At 38.7% G+C, this 20,635-nt stretch overlaps 1 protein-coding gene across 1 annotated transcript in view; it reads right to left on the bottom strand.

Moving 5' to 3' along the window:
• Positions 1 to 363: 363 nt before the first annotated feature.
• The window catches only part of crebrf (creb3 regulatory factor), a 22,318-nt gene continuing 2,046 nt past the window's right edge, over positions 364 to 20,635 (bottom strand). The window contains exons 2-9 of the mRNA XM_016274955.1: positions 10,109 to 10,316; positions 9,894 to 10,019; positions 7,796 to 8,981; positions 6,018 to 6,212; positions 5,665 to 5,854; positions 5,346 to 5,419; positions 5,029 to 5,151; positions 364 to 3,699 (exon numbers count right to left, since the gene is read on the bottom strand). Of these exons, the coding sequence (XP_016130441.1) occupies positions 3,581 to 3,699; positions 5,029 to 5,151; positions 5,346 to 5,419; positions 5,665 to 5,854; positions 6,018 to 6,212; positions 7,796 to 8,981; positions 9,894 to 10,019; positions 10,109 to 10,117 (2,022 nt within the window). The 5' untranslated portion in view covers positions 10,118 to 10,316 and the 3' untranslated portion in view covers positions 364 to 3,580. The remainder of the gene's footprint in view (positions 3,700 to 5,028; positions 5,152 to 5,345; positions 5,420 to 5,664; positions 5,855 to 6,017; positions 6,213 to 7,795; positions 8,982 to 9,893; positions 10,020 to 10,108; positions 10,317 to 20,635) is intronic.

Below are 20,635 nucleotides of genomic sequence, written 5' to 3'. Positions count from 1 at the left end.
AAAAAAAAAAAAAAAAAAAAAAAAAAAAGAAGAAGAAAGATAAAATACTGGCTTTAAATAGCAACCTTTTCCTTAACTGTTTGAATGCCACAGAGTCCCCTGGTTAAAACTCTAAACTGCACAGCTCACAACATCATGTTGAATGCGAGAGCGTGCACACTACAATAACTACCAAACGCTCTCAAAACAGCAGGCCGTCGACAGAAGGACAACATGCATTTCCATCTCCGTATGCTCATTGTCACTTGCCATCAAGCTTATTTTACAGGACAATCATTATCATTTTTAGCTAATGCCACTCCGAGTAGCTTTGAGCTGTAGATGGCACAAGAAAGGCCGGTCTTTGTCGCCATAACAAATGGCTTTGCTGTCTTTTGAGAATGGATGGGTTCTTAAAGACAAAAAATAAAAATAAAAACAAGTCCAATTGATTACACATGGCAAATGGAACTGCCTTACAGTACAGCGATATATATTTATATATAATTTTTTTTTTTTTTTTTTTTGGGCTACTTCCTCAAATAACTCAGATTTCCCCCAGTAAGTAAAAAAATTACTTTAAAAAAATCAATGACAACAATACCTATCTCTGGCCAGAGAGAATGTGTCAACACTGTACATCGACCTGAAGAAAAATCCAAAGCAGAATTTGTATTTTTCCATAGGAAATGTCTACTGAAGGCAAACGAAGATTGTGACGTCAGAGTCGAATGTCTGTCTCCACTCAAGACCTCTCTGTCACACTGCCCTGGTCAAGATGGCAAAAGTCAAGTACACACCGCAGCATTCAAACGAGGTCGGTTTAGCAGCAAATATGAGGGGGAACGCTTTTTTGTTTTAGTTTTTTTCTTTTTGTCTAGACAAAGTGCTTTTGCTTTCTTACATGTAATATAGAACTTACTATACATTTATAGATATATAATATACTGTATATATTTTCCACATTTAGAATAAATCTAAATTCATGTCTATGTACAAAAAAAAGAAGTTACTACACATAATGGACAGTATATAGAATATTTACTATGCTACCAAATGCAAATAAAGAAAAATAGCTTTACAAAAAATCTTAGTTTAGATTTTAAAGGAAAAAATATTTTCCCTTCTTTGATCAAAATGATATTTGAGAAACAACCTTCTCCGTAAGCTTCAGCATCAAGAATAAAGTCACTTTTAAAAGGCCTTTAGCAAGCTATTAATAATACCACCTGGAAGAGATTTTTTCCGAATTAACAAATTTACAGCGGCTTGAGATTGTGGTGGCAGGGAAATCGCACAAAAACAGTCTAGGTCACAATTCAGGAAGAATTTGTATTTTCCATAATGAAAATAAAGCCTAATTTAAGTTATGACATTATTTTCATGACAATTAAGCACATTTCCACTTGAGTGCTCATTAAAGTAATTCTCATTTACTGCACGTAATTGTAAAGTACAATTTTTATTTTTATGCTATTTCGAATTTTTTGAATTACAGTAATGAGAATTTGGGATTTCATCTGATTTCCCTTAGCAAGATAAGTGCTTTCGAAAACATTCCCGAATTTTTTTCCGAGAAGGATCTGTGGGTAGTGCAGAAAGGAAAGTTTAAAGGCGATCTCTACAAAAATATACGCAATTAAATTTTTCCATTTTTCTTTCAACAATACTCAGAGTAAGAAGACAAAAATAGAAATGTTTCATGCCGAGTAACATATCATTTCAGAAGGTTAATGTGTGCACGGATTAACGCGTATCCAAACTATAAACATGTATCATTTTTTGTATATGCACACTCCTCTACAACTATAGGAAGAATAGTAAACCTTTTGGTTTTGTGATAATATATGTGAAAATAGAAGCATCTCCATTAACTTTATAGCTCATCTTTAAAATATGCAACAAAACTTCGGTGGAGGGAATCCGAATGGCGGTACAAATGTGTCAAAGAAATATATATGAGAACAAAAAGAACAGTACAAAACTGGATGAGGATGCAAATGAATGCTTCTTTCTGCAGAGAATTGGACCCAAGCAAATTTCACAGTTCAGTAGAATCCCTGACCCTACCATTTTTCCTACATTCAATACGGTGTCAGGTAAGCTGTGCAAAAACCTTACTTAGACTGGCTAGTTGCCATTTTCAGTTGCATGTGTCTTTGGTACAAAAAACAAAACAATCAAAATATAGTGTGCAAATATCATTTTTTGTTTTTTATATGTGAATATTTCTCATATATAACAACACCGCCCACCCCCCATCCCCTCTTAAATGAAGTACCAAAAAAAGTACATTTGCCAGAGCCATCTTAAAATACAATGCACAGACTCTGTGGCATATATCTATATTTTCCATGTTCCTATGTACATTCAGAGTATCTTTAAAGAGCTGAAATACATTACAAACCTCCCCACCCCCCACTGACTCCCCTTGCTTTCTGCAAAATGGTCCATTTGCGCTCTCTATTGAGTTTTATTTTTCCTCAACTCCGCAATTACAAGGCACAATGAATCTTACTTGTATAAAGTACAAATATAAACAAAACCCAATCTGGGAATCAGCTTTTTTTTAAAGCCCCTTTTGAGAATTTGCAAAACAACATCAAAGGTGATTTGACGTGAGGGCACTTCAACCAAAGTGTAGAAAGGAAAAGATTTCACCAGTGGATAATAATCGATCAATCAGCCTATTTACAATAAGGAATTCAACTGACCATCTGCTCAAGTCAAGAAAAGAATAAAAAAAAAAAAAAAACACACTCTCTCGCTCTCTTTCCAACCTGAGACGATCGCAAATCTGTGGAAAAGGGCATCTGAGGCCTGTTTCCTCACCTGCTACTCTCCTGAAACATCCCTGTTCTACATATATACACCGAACATCAGTAACTTTGCGCTATACATCGGTATTTGTGTTCTTTCGTGTTTGCCTTTTTGTAGTTGGTGTATCTCAATTGATCCTCAAAAAAATGCTTGGAACAGGAATCCCCCCTGGACACTTACTCTCTCACCCTCAGCTGAGAGATTAATAAGTGCATAAAGTAGGCCTAACTCGGGTGAAATCGTACATGCCGTGTTCAAAAACTCAGAAAGTCTGCATTTACACCTTTTTGACCGCTAAATCAAAGGATCTAATGCCTTCGTAGTTTCTCTGCAGAGTGCGCCTCTGCTTTCCAAAACTCTTAATGGGCATTTGACAGATTTAGCTGGACGCAAGAGGAAAATGGCTACAGCAAGAACTGGTGCTCATTGTTTAGCTTTTTTCCTCTCTCTTTTTCTCATTTGTTGGAGGTATCTCGTATATTGGCTTTTAATATTTGCAACATGGCGGCCTGTTGATCGATACCAGCCACATGCACACATGGTAGGAAACAGACTATTGAGTGCAAAGGTTAACTACTAGTTTCATTTCCACTGGTGCACATGAGGTGAATATATACATACGTATGCACGGACAAGTAGTATCGTATGCATGTATTCACTTTAAATGTGAGGATGTGTCTCCAAGTGAAAATGGGCATGCAGAGTGTTGGGCCGTTACAGTGTGGGACAAGAATGGCGCGGATGGCTTCGTGTGTGCTCCGAGGTGTCTTTCGGCGTGACTCTACACCTTCGATGTGGGCACACGCAATCCCACCAGCCCTCCGGTGGGATCTCCTTTCCCAGTGTTCTCCAGGATCTGATTCACAAAGTCTGAAGTCTGGCCGGCCACTGGTGGCTGCACTGTATGAACAAAAGAGAAGTTATTAATGAAACTATATAAGTAATATAATAAAACTGTTAGGTGGGAATGTCAATTAAAGTGCAAAAATGTTGCCACAATAGTCATGTGCATACGTTTTCAGACCAGGAACTCTAAATAGAGTAGCAAAGTAGCCAAACCTTGATCTTAAAGGAGACATATTATGCCCCTTTTTACAAAATGTAATATAAGTCTCTGGTGTCCATAGAATGCATCTGTGAAGTTTCAGCTCAAAATACTCCACAGGTCATTTATTAAATCATTTTGAAAATGCCTATTTTGAGTGGAAGCAGAAACATGCTGTTTTTCGGGCCTGTCTCTTTAAATGCAAATGAGCTGCTGCTCCCCGCCCTCTTTTCCAGAATAGAGCTGTGCTATTAGAGCTCGGACCTGCTAAAAAAAACATCTGTTTTGGTTCTGATTATCATGTTTATCGCTCTGAAATCATGCGTTTTAAACCATATTAGTTTAAACTTCTGATATATGGTTTTCTGTGCGCACACAACCGAAGCAAACGGACAGAAAGCGGCCACCAGACAGCATGTGAGTACTTTTTTGAACCGGTTCATTGAAACGAACTGTCCGAAAGAACCGGTTCGCGGAAAAGAACCGGACTTCCCATCACTAGTGGAAACGTGCAGATTAAGGGGCGGTAATATTATAGTGAGATCCCTTTGCCACGTCACCAAGGGAGCGAAATCAGATGTGCTCGTTTTTTCAGACGCTTGCAGAAAAAGGCTTACCAAAACCCCGGGGACCTGATTATAACACTTAAAACCTGGAAAAGTCCGATTTTCATGATAGGTCACCTTTAAAGGATACGTTTTAATAGAGTTTTGTTGTTAGTTCCAGGCTGTTTACTTCCCAGTCTATGCTGAGATCATGAGCTTCCAACATGTTGAAGAAATATTAAAAAAATATTCATCTTGTGTTCTTTTAAAGCTGTTTTTGGAACTTATATAACAGAAGGATGAGGTCATGTCATGAGGTGATGTGCTGATTCTGATGTGCTAACAAAAATTTCTTCAGAAAACAGTTTAGATACAACAGAGGTCACAGCATGGCGCGAAGCAATGTGAAGGCTCTTAAAATTCTTGAAGACACAAGGATAGCAGCTGCTGGAGAAGATGCAGCTTGATCATGCTTGTAAGGCATGCAGATTTCTTGCAACTCAGCTTGTAAGATGTATCGAGTTGTTAGTGGTGTGTTTGAGGAGAAACTTGAAGACAGCTTGTACAAGATCACACATAATTTGCATTTGCAATGTTTTACAAGTGTTAATAATAATGCAATGTAGCACATTTTCTTACCTAAGGTATCCTCAATGAGTTTATCCAGCTTCTCGGTCATGCTTGTTCCTTTGTCATGTGAGATATCCTGAACTCTGCTGACTATCTCTTCTTTGATTGCATTGATCACAAACAGCAAACAATCTGAAAAAGAAGACAATCATATATTTGTCTCATTGGCAAATTTGCTCGGTTATAAGTATGCACAAAAACTTAACTGATCTAAAAACTAGTCTTGTTTCAAAGGTAAGCAAAGTGGTTACACTCAATCTACACTCTACAATAAACAATATCAAGCACTTCCTTTAATATTTAATTTCCATGTCTAAACAATGTACCATATTCAGTTCCAAGGCCCCATAACTTGACTTTGTTGGCTTCATACTGAGCTTTCTTTTTCAGCCTGCAGGCCCTAGGGAAGAAAAAAAAACACACACACAGAGAGAAGAATCAAGAAGAGTGTTTCACTAAAAAAGTCATTTTGGTGTGCTGTATTTCAGCTTTTTAATCATTTTAAACAGCACACAATGTAGTTCACCCAGTCTATCTAGAGTGGTATTGCTTTATAGGATTTTCAGTTTAAGGGAAAACATTGGGACGTGAGCTTTAAGAAATAAAAGAAGTAGTAGTTCAAGGAGTACGTGGATACGGCTTTACCTGGATGCAAGCTTGTTCTTCTCCTTTCGAGACCGAGGCCGAGCGGTTAGGGGTAACTCACTAACCGGAGTCAGGTCACTAATGACTTTATTGAGTTTCCGGAGTTCATTGCCGATCTGAAGCAGCTTCCGAGGGTTTGGAGTAAGATCTTCCACATCCGTCCGCCGCGACTTCTTCAGTGTGTATTTTCCTAAACAATTCAGACAAACATTAACGTTAAATATATCAGGCTTAAAGGGAATTTTCATAAAAGCTTTAAATACTGTGATCTGTTGTAATTATAATCTGAAACATAAGCTGAACAGGTCCTTCTTTGTTCATAGATTTCATATGATGGACAGTGAATTTCTCACCATGGTGCAGGCCATTCTTTTGGAACATGTTGCTGGGAAGTGTGTCTCTGTCCCATTCGGAAGGTTTCAGCATGCGCACCTGTTTGGATGGGATGAGCTGCTCGCTATACTCCCAAAAGTATCGACGCTTTCCCCTCTTCCTGGAAATTCCAGCCGTCAGGCCTTTGACATCATCAGCCATATCAGTGTCACATCCTGTTTGAAAGATAGGATGGTAATGAGGCAAAGAAAGAAACGAACAATGATCTTTTCCTATCCTGCATTTACAGAATCACTAAACCATTATAATCTTGTAAATGTACAATCATAATTCTCAATTCAACCATAACAAGTCACAAGGGCTCGTTCAAGATATTAGTAGCTTCATAGTTTCAAATTAGGGCAGCGCACACAAGTTTTCACTAGGGATGCACACAATACCAAATACAAGTACTGATACTTCTGTTTTGGTATTTGCTGTTACGTATACCAGTATTTACCAGTACAGTCCAGTGAGACTGATGATTATTATTTTCATCAAATATGAACTTTAACAGCAAATACAGGAGACTATAGAAGCATACCGCAATGGATAATATTACAATGTTTACAAACCAATCTTTTGCAACACTTCCGTGTCCTTTAGACCAACCTGGGAAAGCTTTTTTCTTTTCCATTTCAGGCTTCATTTAAGCTAAAATTCTTTTTACCATATTTGATGTGCTCTATGTATGAGAGTTGATCAATGTTTATATGTGAATAAAAGGCTAAATTAAATCTGTTCATCATATAAAGTGATCCTGTATCTTTAAAAGATTTGGATTAAACCACACAATTCGTATGGATTACTTTTGCGATGTCTCTTTAAAATGTACAAAAAAAAAAAATGTAATGGACTGGACTTTTAACGGAGGGAAATAAATTTTAAAATATCTTAAAGAAACACATTGAGTCTTGTGGTTTTGGAACAACATGAGGGTGAACAATTGATGACAATTTTAATTTCTAGGTAACCAAACAGTTTCTGGTCCCCATTGACTTTTCATAGAATTTTTTTCCCAATACAATGGAAGTCACTGACAACCAGGACCTGTTTGGTTACCCACATTCTTCAAAATATATATATTTTATGTTCAACAGAAGAAAGAAACTCATTCAAGTTTGGACCATTGAGTGTGAGTAAATGATGACAGAATTTTCATTTTTGGGTTGACTAAACCTTCAAGTACACACAGACACAAACAAACACACACACAATTACAAAATTTGTACATTTTTAGCTCCATAACACCACTCAAACAAACAAACAAATAAATAAATAAAATACAAGAAAATAAAAAAAAAATTCACGCATTTAAGAACCTGTATGCATTTGCTTTTGGGTGGCATCACAACAATTTACTGTAATTTATGTCATTTTTATGTATAACAAAGTATTGGGTAAGATCATCTGTTAGTTTCACTTCCCTTTGGTTATCTGCACACAACCTACAATGCACTTTCCAAGTAGCTAACTCCTAGAATGAACTGGATTTCCCAATGCTAATTAAGAGCAATGACATTCTAGGATAATTAACTCTATATACTCTCTCTTTCTGTTCACTCAGTTATAGGCCTATTTGTACTAAATGTACTGTGCACTCACTTGGTGGCACTGAATTTTGTACCTCCAAAAGTCTGATGCTTTATGTTTCGAATGTACAGAACAGCATGTATTGATACCAGTATCATTATCATAGCATCCCTAGTTTTTATGCATTTGTCTACAACAGCATCAAGAAAAAGATGTCATTTCGCACCTGGCTCTGAGAATGCGTCACTAATGTAGTCGTCTTTGTCGCCCTCATAGTCCTCATCTTCCTCCTCCTCTTCCTCTTCATTCTCTGAGAGCTCATGTTCACTGCCAAACCCTTCATCATGGTCTTCATCGTCTAGATCCAATCCCTCTGCCTCCTCCTCCTCTTCTTCCTCTTCTTCACCTTCTTCCTCCTCCTCTTCTTCCATGTTAGCAGTTGCCGTCCTTGCCAGCCTGGCCCTGGTCAAGAATAACGAATAGTTGTGCTCTTCCTCCTTCTTTTTGTCAGCGGCAGAAGCGTCGGATCCAAGGGCACTCACGGTGAGCAAGGTTTCACTGCCGGCAGCTGCAGAGAAGGGGACTTTGTGTGGCACCGTCCTCAGGGTCCCTATTTCTGGACCAGGACCAGTCGGTACCTCTCGTTTAGGAGTCTCCACTCTCTTTTCACAGCTAATGGAAGAGGCCGTGTTAGAAGCGTCGACGGCTGGGTCCTCGCTGACCTGCGAAGCTGACGACTCGTGCTCCTGGATAAGAGGAGAGGCAGAAACACGAATCTGGGCGGAGCTCTCTACTAAAGGCTTGCGTGGTACGCTGATGCGTACCTTGGCTTTGCGAACGTAATCCATGTTGTCCAGAGGTGCAGTCGAGGCTTTGCTAGGGCCCTGAAACTGGCCCTTGGCCATTATGTCAGTGCTGGAGGGAACAGGCCAGGTAGCTTTCTGGGATCCCTCGGCAAAGTCCGGCAGAGGGTTGTGACTCGATGAGGAGCTGGTTGCAGAGTGGCTGAGTTTGTTAGTCTTCTTGGCCATGGTGGGAGGTGGAAACAAAAGCTGCTTTTGACCCACCAGCAAGTCCGGATGGTAAAGAGTGTCACAAACTGGCTGCGAGTCCTCGCTGTTGAGCTGGGCCAGGGTCGGTGTCTGTCCTATCACCTCCTCATCCTGGTAAGGGCTGGAAAAGTCATCAAGGCCCAAGAAATCTACTTCCTTGGTGCCCCAGATATCACAACTGGTGAGGCGAGTGTACTTAGTCAAGTCCTCCCAGTACGTGTCCCACTGCTCAAAGTTTGAACTGTAAGCAGGGTCGTTATCTACCAGTTCAGGTAGATGATCCATGCTGTCCAAGTCTTTGCAGTCTCCGACTGTGAAAATATTTCCTCTAGGGCTCTGGCGACAAGTCATGTCCCGATCCTGCAAACGTTCAAAAATGTAACTCAACTTTGTACGGCAGACTAAAGAAACTGGTGGGGTTTTCACACTTGAAATTAATAACCCAGTGTCATTAACATAACCCTGGGTAATCTTGTTCCATGTTTTACACTGTCTAGACTTTACCTTGGGTTGTAATTAATTTAGGGCTGTTAGGTTTCAGGATTTCTCATTTGAGCACTGTGTTAATGTTTTTATCTGCATATTTACGAGGTTAGTATCTTTTATTGGACAAGTCCAATATGCAGCCTGGTTTAATGACTGCTTGTCCATTTGTGGAAATGTTGCCACAACTATTTCTAGCTATCTTCTGGAACACTATGCAAAAATAATACTGTCAATTTGTCACTCTATACAAGACAAAATGTGTAACCATTATGTGCTGAAAAATGTATTTAATTAAATTTAATCAAATGCACAGCACTTGGGGCCTATAGCAAACTTCCAAGTGGGCCCCAAGATGACTTGTGTGATTTCTAGACCTGGAAAACTCATGCAAATTAATAACATTTTAAAACACTATAGGCACTTTGATAAATATACATTTTTCTAGTTATGCTAAGCTTAAAATATTTAATCGGGCAGAAATTGTGAGTAAAAATATTTAATAAAAATACAATTTTAGTAAATCAATGAACATGATTTACAAAATTTTTTTACTTATTAATTCATGGCCACATTTTATAGTCATTCCCGCATTTTAGATAGAGTGCGGTCACCATTTCATTCTCTCATTTTAATTTAGTGAAAATGAACTACGATTTAACTAAAACAAAGGAACAAATTAGCACAATGCCACGATATCTTGTTTTTCCATGCGTGTAAGTTCTGTAGTGTGAAAATCCTCTAGGTATGAATAAAAATGGAACAGTAACACTGTGTGTATGAACTTACCAGTTCATACATGAAATCTGGGTCAGAACTGTTAGCCAACAGGTCTGTGCTGGTCAGCACCTGGTCAGTAAAAGAGCAGTTTTGAAAGGCATCCCCAAAGGGAGTATCCATTCCGCTAATGCTGGGCTGTAAGATGAAAGCAAGAGAAGCATACCATGACATCTATTTCAAAATACCTCAACCTGGCATCCAAATTTGAACGACAGGGCCCATACCAGAGGCATTGCAGATCTTCAGTTCCTTGATGGAAACTTTTCTGCCACCTCCCCCGTCTCAGTCGCCCTATCTTTTCGTCAATCTCTGGAGGAAATTTGATTTTATATCATAAAAAACAGCATAAAAAACAAAGTTCTTGTTTTAAATATGGAGGCTTTAGCAGCACATTTAAGTATGGCTGAGTTGTCCTCCTCACTTGACTGTTGTCTGTGGAAAGAAAACAGAACAGGAGAGCAGTTAGTTAGCACAAGAGTTATAATAGCACAAACTATCTGCAAAAACATCAGTGTACAAAACAGGACACTCGGCCTGCGCAGTCTGGTAAAGCAAGTCTATAAACAAAATGTCACTTACAAGCTGCTAACTGGCACAGACTATGAAAAACTGAGAGGAAACAGCTGTCAAAAACAACTGTGTGCTGACATTAGAACAGCCACAGACAGGTTTGTCTCATAGACATCAATGCTTTTTCACATCTGCAGAAACACTGTGGTTTTCCTAAAAAGGTCCAGCTATGGTCAAAAAAGCTAGGGAGGTTGCCTGGGATCCATGGAGGAAGAGAAGTGAGCCCTAAATCGTGTCAGATTGTTGGGCGGCATTAGTGCAAGAGCATCGAACATAGGGCTATTTTTAAAACAACATCGGCGGAACCCTTTCCCCTCGACAGACAGACAGCCATAGGCAGCGAGACCCGAAACGCTGGACACTCTCTGCGTAACAAATCAACAGAAATATGTCGGAGCATGTGAGGCTTGTGCTGGCAAGCTTCAGCGCTGAGCAAAACAATCCGGTCTCTCTTGTGCTTGATGACATCATTTCCTCCTGGTGCACCAAGCAAGTCAAATAAGCGTCTTATCACCCTTTGGCTTTGTGCGCGGCAGGGTTTGCATACAGCCCACAGAACCAGAGTGAGAAAAAAAACACACTGAAAAACATTTCCCTTCACCGCGCCACTATTCTACTGTTTACTTACTGATAGCCGACAAACCATAACTAGATTTTTAAACTTTCCAAAGAAAATGTGAGTGGTGCAAATCTTTGACTGGTTTTTAGGGCGTTCTGGTTGGTTTTCCGTACATTGCTAAGAGGTTTCTAGGGTGTTCTGGGTGGTTTCTAAGGAGTTGCTAAGGTAGTTACTTACTGGCCAAGTCTCCTCAACAAGCCACACAATTTGAAGTATTATGCTTTTGGCTAGCCCAAAAGGGGAGTTCACAATGAAAGCAATGTACAGCGACAAGTGACCTGTAGTCATTTTCAATGAGAGCTCCCAGTTTCCGACGACATGAGCGACAGTAACCACTGACAACAGGATGTGGGACTTTAACTTTTAAATTTAACTTCATGCAAATGAACAGACTCATTGGAACGAACAGTACGAAATGGAGTAAAGTCAATAAAGCTCATGTGCTGACATCTGTGAGATAGAGTTCGAATCAAGCACTGATAAATCTTGTTCATGATATGAGATTACTTACTTACTTAAATTAGATTACAAACCGCTGTAATTTAAATACAAAAGCTTTCTCTTCGTATCGCACATTTTTAGCAAAAATAAAACTGTCCCTACATCTGAAAATGCCTACTTCCCTAATAAACAGTATGTTAATTAAGTAGTATGCCCGGATTCATATGATGCGTTTCAGGTCAAAAATATTTAATTTACAAGCTTAATGCATATAAATGCCACCACAATGTCGCAAATGGGAAACTTTTATATTCACATTCATACAAACATGCTTTTTTTAAGATTTATTTTTGGCCTTCATTATGATAGGACAGTATCTAGACAGGAAACGAAGTGGGAGAGAGAGCGAGAGAGAGAGAGATAGAGAGAGAGAGAGAGAGAGAGAGAGAGAGGGGATGGGATCGGGAAAGGTCAACGAGCCGGGACTCGAACTTGGGACAACCGAAGTGCAATGCTGCTATATGTCGACATGCTGCCCAAGAAGCTATTGGCTAGGGCTGTTGCGATAACCGCAATATCGCAATACCACGCTACTGACGAGCAAACCGCAGAGGAATGCAAGAACCGCAGCAACCGCGATTTTTGCGTGTTTTCTTTTTTCGTAAGGTTATGCCCTTCTCGTTTTACACTTCATGCATGTGGACTGAATATTAATATATATTCAGTCCACATGCATGTAATGTATATAATATAATATAACTCTGGTAATAGATGACACTTAAAAGACATTAATTAGCATATTTTCATGATCACCAATTAATACTAATCAGACACCAAACTGAACACCCATAAAACCCACTGTCTTAGCCAATCGAATAGAGTGCTACAGTGAAGACGTATTTTTGTAGGTCAAACCGGAAATTCCTTCCACCAAAACCCAACAGTATTTTTCCATTGGCTTTTAGATTATTGCAGAAAATAAGCTCTGTGAGTAAATGTTTATGATTCTTAAATACACTACACAAATACACAACTCTGGAATGCACTACACAACTTTTGCCCACATTTTTGCCCTGATTTACAGTCTGGACAAGTTGACGCTAGTTGTCGAAAGTCAGAGCCAGTCTGCGTTGACAGGTTTCATAGAAAGTTGCGTAGCGTATCACGGTCAGCTCTTTTCAGATTTTAAAAGTTGTATATATCTCCACAACTGAACACAACTTTTATGAATTTTACAGCCTAAATGCAATCATCAGACATAAAAAAGCTAAACATAGTATATAAACAAACTACACCACAGTCGCATGACTCCGATGTTCCAACATTAAGGCTATGTTTACACTAGTGCGTTTTCGTTTTAAATGGCGTTTTAAAATGAAAAAGATGCTCGTCTACACTTGCGTTTTCACTGCATTTCAGAAATGTTTTCCATCCACACTACACAATCGAAAACGTATGTCACATGACCATTCATAACAGGTACAACCATAACAACAATGTGCATGATGTTATTGTTTACACAAGGATAGGCAGAACGAACGTGGGCTGCCACACCATCGTTTTCAAAAGTCTCCGAGTCTACGATTATTACTGATGTATTTTATGTTGTAGAATAAAACACAAAAATATCCTGGGTTTGTGTTAACCAGAGACCTTATTTCAGGCATTTACCCAAAAACCCATTTAAAAAAACCCATTGAGTTCAGGACTATAGAAGCTAAATTGCTAACTTGTTTCTGGATTTTGGCCAACAAAAACACGTCATCCCAGCAGCAATTTATAGTTTTGGGGTGGAATAAGGATAGGATTCTGTGGGGGAATAGAATCTTTCTGGACACCGGCAATGGATTTCTGCATTCCAGGAAGAGGAACGTAGGAACGTAAACCTAGCAAAAGGTACAGTGACCTGGTGGGCTCCAATCAAACAAAACTGCTGTCAGTGTGAATGGGCATATGGGCAATAATAATAGTAATTTGCATTGAGTCCTCCTACAACAACCAACATATACATTGGTCAAAACTGGGGCTGGGCTGTTAATGGACATTATGGGGCAATTCAGTCTGGAAGAGAGATCAGACTCTGCATTAGCAAAGTGAAATGAGGAAGAGACACAGGCTCTCTGTATGAGCAATCCTGCCAAAATATATATCCACCTGTTGTGATAACTCATCTCAGCATGATTGCTATAAGGAGGGCAATGTGGAGGAACGTCTACCCAGCAGATTTACATTCACAGTACAGTATCACTGTTTACGTGTTATTTACCAATATTAATTTTGATATGCTAGCCTACCAAGGACTAACAGCAACACATTTAATGATGTGAAAATACAGGACAGATGAAACCAAGAGAAAGAGAAACAGAAAGCAGCTGATACGGATTATTTTGTGTAGCAAACAAGAATTGTTCTCATGAATTCCTGAGTGGCTGAAATGAAAGGTCTCTCAATAGGATCTGGGAGTAACAGACTATAGATCAGAGGAAACATGATGCTAGTGCTTTTGAAATGATTGTTTTGCACTAAATACCCATGCTCGAAAACGTCACTTCAAAATGGCAATTGATGGGAGTCTGAGGTTAGCCAATCAAATCCCAGTTTGGTTTTACAAAGGTTTAATCACAGTTGTTGAATATCACAAAATCAAAATTTAATTTAAAAAACTAGTGTTGATTTTCATTACTGTATACAATTATATAATGCAAACTATCGTTCCTAAGTTTGGGGTCGTTAAGATTTTTGAATGTTTTTTAAAGAGGTCTCTTATGCTCACCAAGACAATTAAATATTATTACAATTTACAATAACAGTTTTCTATTTTAATATATTTTAAAAATCTATTATATCATTGTGATAGCAAAGCTACATTTTCACCAGCCATTACGCCAATTTTCAGTGTCACGTGATCATTCAGAAATATGGTAATTTGCTGATTTGCAGCACAAGAAACATATTTATTATCATCAATGCTGAAAACAGTTGTGCTGCTTAATATTTTTGACCGGTAGTGTATGTACAATTAGCAATGTTAGATTCATGAACAAATCAGTTGAAGAGGTTCACAAAACAGGTCTGAATGATTCGTTCGTGAATAGGACTGAATACGAATACATCCAACAGGTAAGGACCCAGCTTAAAGGGATAGTTCACCCAAAAATGATCCAAGATGTAGGTGACTTTGTTTCTTCAGTAGAACACAAACGAAGAATTTTAACTCAAACCGTTGCAGTCTGTCAGTCTTATAATGGAAGTGAATGGGAATCACGGCTTTGAGAGTAAAAAAAAAAAACATACACAAACAAAACCAAATTAACCCCTGCGGCTCGTCGAAACGATCGGTCTGTGCAAGAAACTGAACAGTATTTATATTGTTTTTTACCTCTGATTCACCGCAATGTATGAACTGTCTGAACTGTCCTGAGCACGTCCTCGACAGTCGAAGTGAGAGCGTCTTCTTCTTCTTGCTTTACTGCGGATCGCAGACTTATAAGTGCATTACCGCCACCTATCTCTCAAATGGACCACTGACACTCTATCTACAATCTCAATTAGGTGTGTCAATGGTCCATTTTCTACTTTCTAGGCCAGTGGTTCCCAACCCTGGTCCTGGAGGCACCCCAACACTGCACGTTTTGCATGCCTCCTTAATCAAACATACCTGATTCAGGTCATCAGCTCATTAGTAGAGACTCCAAGACCTGAAACTGGTGTGTCAGAGAAAGGAGACATCCAAAATGTGCAGTGTTGGGGTGCCTCCAGGACCAGGGTTGGGAACCACTGCTCTAGGTTATTGAAGCGGAGGAGATGATCAGTTCATGCTGCCGCTTCTAACCGAGGTGCTACAGCGATCTGTCACTCCACATTAAACAGTGCCAAAACGGCATTTAATATTTGAATAGTGTAATAAAATGGACAGAATTTGAAATCTAAAACTTTGTTTCATATCAAAATTAACAAATCCTAAAACTTATTGCAATTTATTGGATGGGAGGCGCGTTCATTATCTGACAGTCTAGACTAATCGATTCTTGGGATTTATGAATCAATATAGTTTCATAAAAATGAGAATCGATTAAAATCGAAAAATCTATATTTTTTACCCAGCCCTAGTAAACAGAATCTCAAACGTACGGGCATTATGTGCAAAAACCAATGAGATTTGCTCTTGTGCATCATGCATGCACTTTTGAGATTATTTATTAGTGCCCAAGCACCAACAGTGCATGGACCCTATTGCAATTGCTCTAAAAAAAGTTTCTTCTTTTTTTTCTTCTCCAAAGTGAATCGCATTTTTGAGGGCCTAAACATGCTTGCAAACTCACAAAACTTTGCACACGCATCAACAGGCAAAAATGTACATCTGATATGGGTCTCAAAATTGGGCATGGCAAAATGTCGTGATAGCACCACCTCTAAAATTTCCAAATTCTAAGCGAAATCCTTGTGCGAAGTTCTAAACGCAACAGAAAGTCTCTACGATTTTTGTGCAGTTTTTGCCATTTTCAGAACTCGAGCGATGCTAAATTTTGACGATCTTGAGTTTTTGTTAAAGGGTGTGTCCCCTACACATCTAAAGGCCAATATTAAGTTATAATCATAGTGCCACATGTTGGCAACCGAAAATGACTTGTTTTACACTAGCTTAAACATGCAAAGTCTGATCTGCCCCAAACTTCACATGTTTGGTAAGAGTCCTGGCCTGAAAACATCTACACGCCGGTATTCAGTTATAATTTATAGCGCCACCTGTTGGCAACAGGAAATGTCATGTTTTACACTAACTCAAACGTACCCTGTTCAATCTGCACCAAACTTCACATGTTTGATAAAAGTCCTGGTCTGAAGACATCTACATGCCAATATTCAGTTATAATCATAACGCCACCAGCTGGCAGCAGGAAGTTTGGCACATATAAATGACTTTGACATATTCCTCCTATATTTATCACTTTAAAAACATCACTTTGTTTTCCTGAGGCCACAGGGTGGAGGTGGCTCCAGGTGCGAGGGCACTTTCAATGCTTCACTTTCAATATATATTTTTTTTATTATTATTAAGCAAATTTAAGCTAAATCAAAATTTTAGATAAGCTACATTAACTGAAAGCCATAAAAAGTAGAATAACTTATGTAAGGAGGTGCACTGAATGCTGTTACCCAAAATGCAGTAGTTGTAACAAACAGAATACTGGAGTAGTTGTGAAATGTCTAGTGCTTATATACGATTCATATTTAACTTTAGGGTCGGGTATCGTTTTTTTTTTTTTTTCGATACCGGTGCCAAATCGATACTTTTAAAACGGTTCCGGTGCCTAAACCGATACTTATTAAAAAATAAAATTTAATTAATTAATTAATTCCCCCAAAAAATGATGGCTTGGCCATTAGAATAGAAATAGAATAGAGAGTGCAAATGTTAAAGGGTCATGTTTTTTAATTAAAAAAAACAAGCAGATAAAATTAGAAGTAGCATTAGAATAGAGTGCTAGAGTTAGAGGGTCAAATGAAGATGAAAGAGATGTGTTTTCAGCCGTTTCTTGAAAATATTAATCTTGAGTGGGATTAAGAAAACAGCCGAATCCCGGACATTTTGGGCAATTAAAAAATCCTGGTCGGACGCATTTTTGTAGGTCCAAAAAGAGGACATGTCCGGGAAAAAGAGGATGTATGGGTCACCCTAATTTTTTGCTAATCGATGAATTCTTTTTAAAGTGGCATATAGAACATATCTTCTGCTTCATTCTGTGACAAGAAGCCTCATCAGATCACAAAAGGAAGCATTTGACTGGTGTTGTGGAGTAAAAAGGTTATAGTGTTCTCTTTTGTTGGACAACAGGTTTAGAAATGTGAATACAAGGGAGGTTTAGCTTTAGGCATTTGAATTTTTAGCATGTTTAGCTTAGTTAACGGAAGGCTACCTGCTGCAGTCAGAGCAAGCGTAATTACTGCATTCACGCGCTCCTCAGATGCTCTCATTTCTTGTGCTTTTAAGTCGGAATGTGAAAACAACATGGACACTCTCGTTACTACAAAGATGTGTTGAATTTGTATCATTAGAGCTTTCCGACTTGAGTTCAGGTGCATTCGGAAATTATTTTTCACGTGCGGTGCCAGTGATGATGCTTCTTACATCTGTTTCGTTGAACCAGAGGAAAAATATTTCAATCGATTGCTCAGGCATGGCACCGAAATTTGCGTCCTGATTCGGTTCTAGTACATACCGGTTACATAGGTACCGGTGCCATATTGGTACCGGGTTTCGGTACCCAACCCTATTGTATCATTAGAGCTTTCCGACTTGAGTTCAGGTGCATTCGGAAATTATTTTTCACATGCGGTGCCAGTGATGATGCTTCTTACATCTGTTTCGTTGAACCAGAGGACAAATATTTCAATCGATTGCTCAGGCATGGCACCGAAATTTGCGTTCTGATTCAGTTCTAGTACATACCGGTTACATAGGTACCGGTGCCATATTGGTACCGGGTTTCGGTACCCAACCCTATTTAACTTAGACATGTCCTATTAGCTCCAAGGTCTGTCTGTGCCTTAAAAGGACAGTCTGAGCTAATTACAAACAAGCTTACATTTTGCAGTCCAGCCTTTAAATGCACAGACTTACTCTGCAAATGTCAGAGGTCTCTGCTCGCTGAGACAGCAACAGCACCTCTTACACAAAGGCAAACGCCTGGCTCTCAGTCTCGCACTCAAGGACAACTGAAGCGCTTTGAAAAACAACTGAAATAGTGCATTAAAGCTGCAGTCCGTAAGTTTTGCCTCTTTGTTGCCATCTCTAAAACGCCTGGCTCTCAGTCTCGCACTCAAGGACAACTGAAGCGCTTTGAAAAACAACTGAAATAGTGCATTAAAGCTGCAGTCCGCAAGTTTTGCCTCTTTGTTGCCATCTCTGTTTGAAAACCTGCAATTGCAGCTGTGTGCCGAATTATATTCCATGCGTGGGGTTGTGCTACAGCGCGGATGAATCTAATGTTTTGAGGTGAACGTGTGGCAGTCAGTCACCGCACCGGTGTGGATATTTACTGTACTTCGCAATCACAGATTCTAGCCTACATATTGGAATATATGACCCAAATAAGAATTTTCCCCGTATGCTGTCATCTAAACAAGTAAGTAACAAGTCTGCCACGTTTGTTCTGACCAACTGAGGAAAAAAGGATTACAATAAATCGTGCTACCAATGGTGATTAAGTGTAGTGATCGGTTAGCTTATATCACATCAAACTGTGCAAATTATTATTATTGTTATACTTTGTTCTCAAATTATTAATGTTAACATCAGCATTGCGTGACTATGAGTATAGTGTGTATTAGCGTGTGATTTCAGTTTCTGTATAGTCTAATCCCTAATTTTCATACCATTCGAATTTCATATTAAGAAATTCTTTTAACCCAAAAAGCAAATTATGCGCCCTTCGAACTGGTTGTCTTTAAAATACAGATCTTGTGTAATCCCAGGCTATCTGTAATCAGATGCACATTTAAACCTGGAATATAATTTCATTTCATTCACATGCATTTCATAAACACATAATCCTTTCTGGAGTACAATACGCCATCCAAATGATAAAATGAATTATTCTAGCTGCTGTGAGAAAAGGCTATAAACGATGCGCCACCTGCAGGATCCACACATGCGATAGCCTACTAGCCCGGGACAACTTCTTTATGTTATATACAGACGTGACGTAATGACGCAGTGCCATGCTCGAATTTCCCGCGAAAACCTATCCGTACCACTCAAATTATTATAAGCTTACCATTGTGAATCGGACTAAAGTAAGGCGATAGTTTTGAACATTGGCTGGTCATGTACTTTCTCAAATATTGATTTCGGATCATTTTTAACCAAAAAAAAGTTACGGACGGCAGCTTTAAGCAAAAAAGCACCTCTCTAGTGTTATTATTTTGTTGTTGACTAACGAACAAGCTATGTGCTTTGAATAGCTTTCCCAACGTAAATGTAATGGGTAACGGACTCCACATGGAGTTTGTTGCAACACGTTCTTAATATCAAGTTAATACCAACCATCTTTGATCATCCGATTACTTGTTTCAGAAGACATACCGTGCACATACTGCATAAAAAGCGCAACGAGTGCAAAGGAATAGCCTGTTTTTTGTTTTATATTTTTCCAAACATTTCTCTGTTCTTACTAAATAAATGTTATGAAATAGTTATGTGCAAAAGAAACGTACAATATATACATCTGAAACATGTGGGGATGTGGATATATAATATATGCAGTGCTTTTTGAAAATTACATAAGAAATTAAGTTGATTTTACTTCTATCCCTTTTTCCTCTCTCCCTTTCTTGTACATTATTTAATATTATTATTTCATAATAATAAAGTAACCATTAGTGATTAAGCTGTTTTTATGTATTATATATTTTTTCATTATTATTATAATTACAAAATTCTCTCATGGTAAAGTCATTATTATACATTTCTAATGGCATTCAGCACTATTTTACATCAAGTGAAAAGTTTTTGTTCATACTATTGATTTTAAAATAATCAGTTTAATTGGTATTAGCGACCTCTGAGACATTATGAACACTTTCTGTATGGATACATTTTTATAAATTTCTCCTTTTATATTCCAAAGAAAAAAAGCATACAGGTTTTAAAGGGGTCATATGATGCGATTTCATTTTTTCCTTTCTCTTTGGAGTGTTACAAGCTCTTGGTGCATAAAGAAGATCTGTAAAGTTGCAAAGACTAAAGTCTCAAATCCAAAGAGATATTCTTTATAAAAGTTAAGAGTCAGCCACGCCTACCTAAAACGGCTCGTTCTAACACGCCCCCACATATCTACCTCACTATGTGGGAAGATTTACATAATGCCGCCCAAATGTTCACGCAAAGAAAGAAGGCGTAACTTTTATTCTCGCTGTAGTATTGTTGCCGCCATGTCGTGAAGACGCTGTGTGCTTCGTTGTGAAAGCGAAACTACTTTGTTTGGTCTTCCAAAAGAGGACGATATCTGCTTCGTCATGCCTAGAGCTGATCCGTGCTGGTCGCTGAGGAAATACTTCAACGTAGTGCTGTGGATCGTCGGCACATTTTATGGAGGACTGTTTACTGATCCTGGGAGAG

This window comes from Sinocyclocheilus grahami, unplaced genomic scaffold (assembly GCF_001515645.1).
Source record: "Sinocyclocheilus grahami isolate Dianchi unplaced genomic scaffold, SAMN03320097.WGS_v1.1 scaffold91.1, whole genome shotgun sequence".
Lineage (NCBI taxonomy): Eukaryota > Metazoa > Chordata > Actinopteri > Cypriniformes > Cyprinidae > Sinocyclocheilus > Sinocyclocheilus grahami.
Note: the sequence above shows the minus strand (reverse complement) of the source record. Positions and strands in the feature narration are given on the sequence as shown.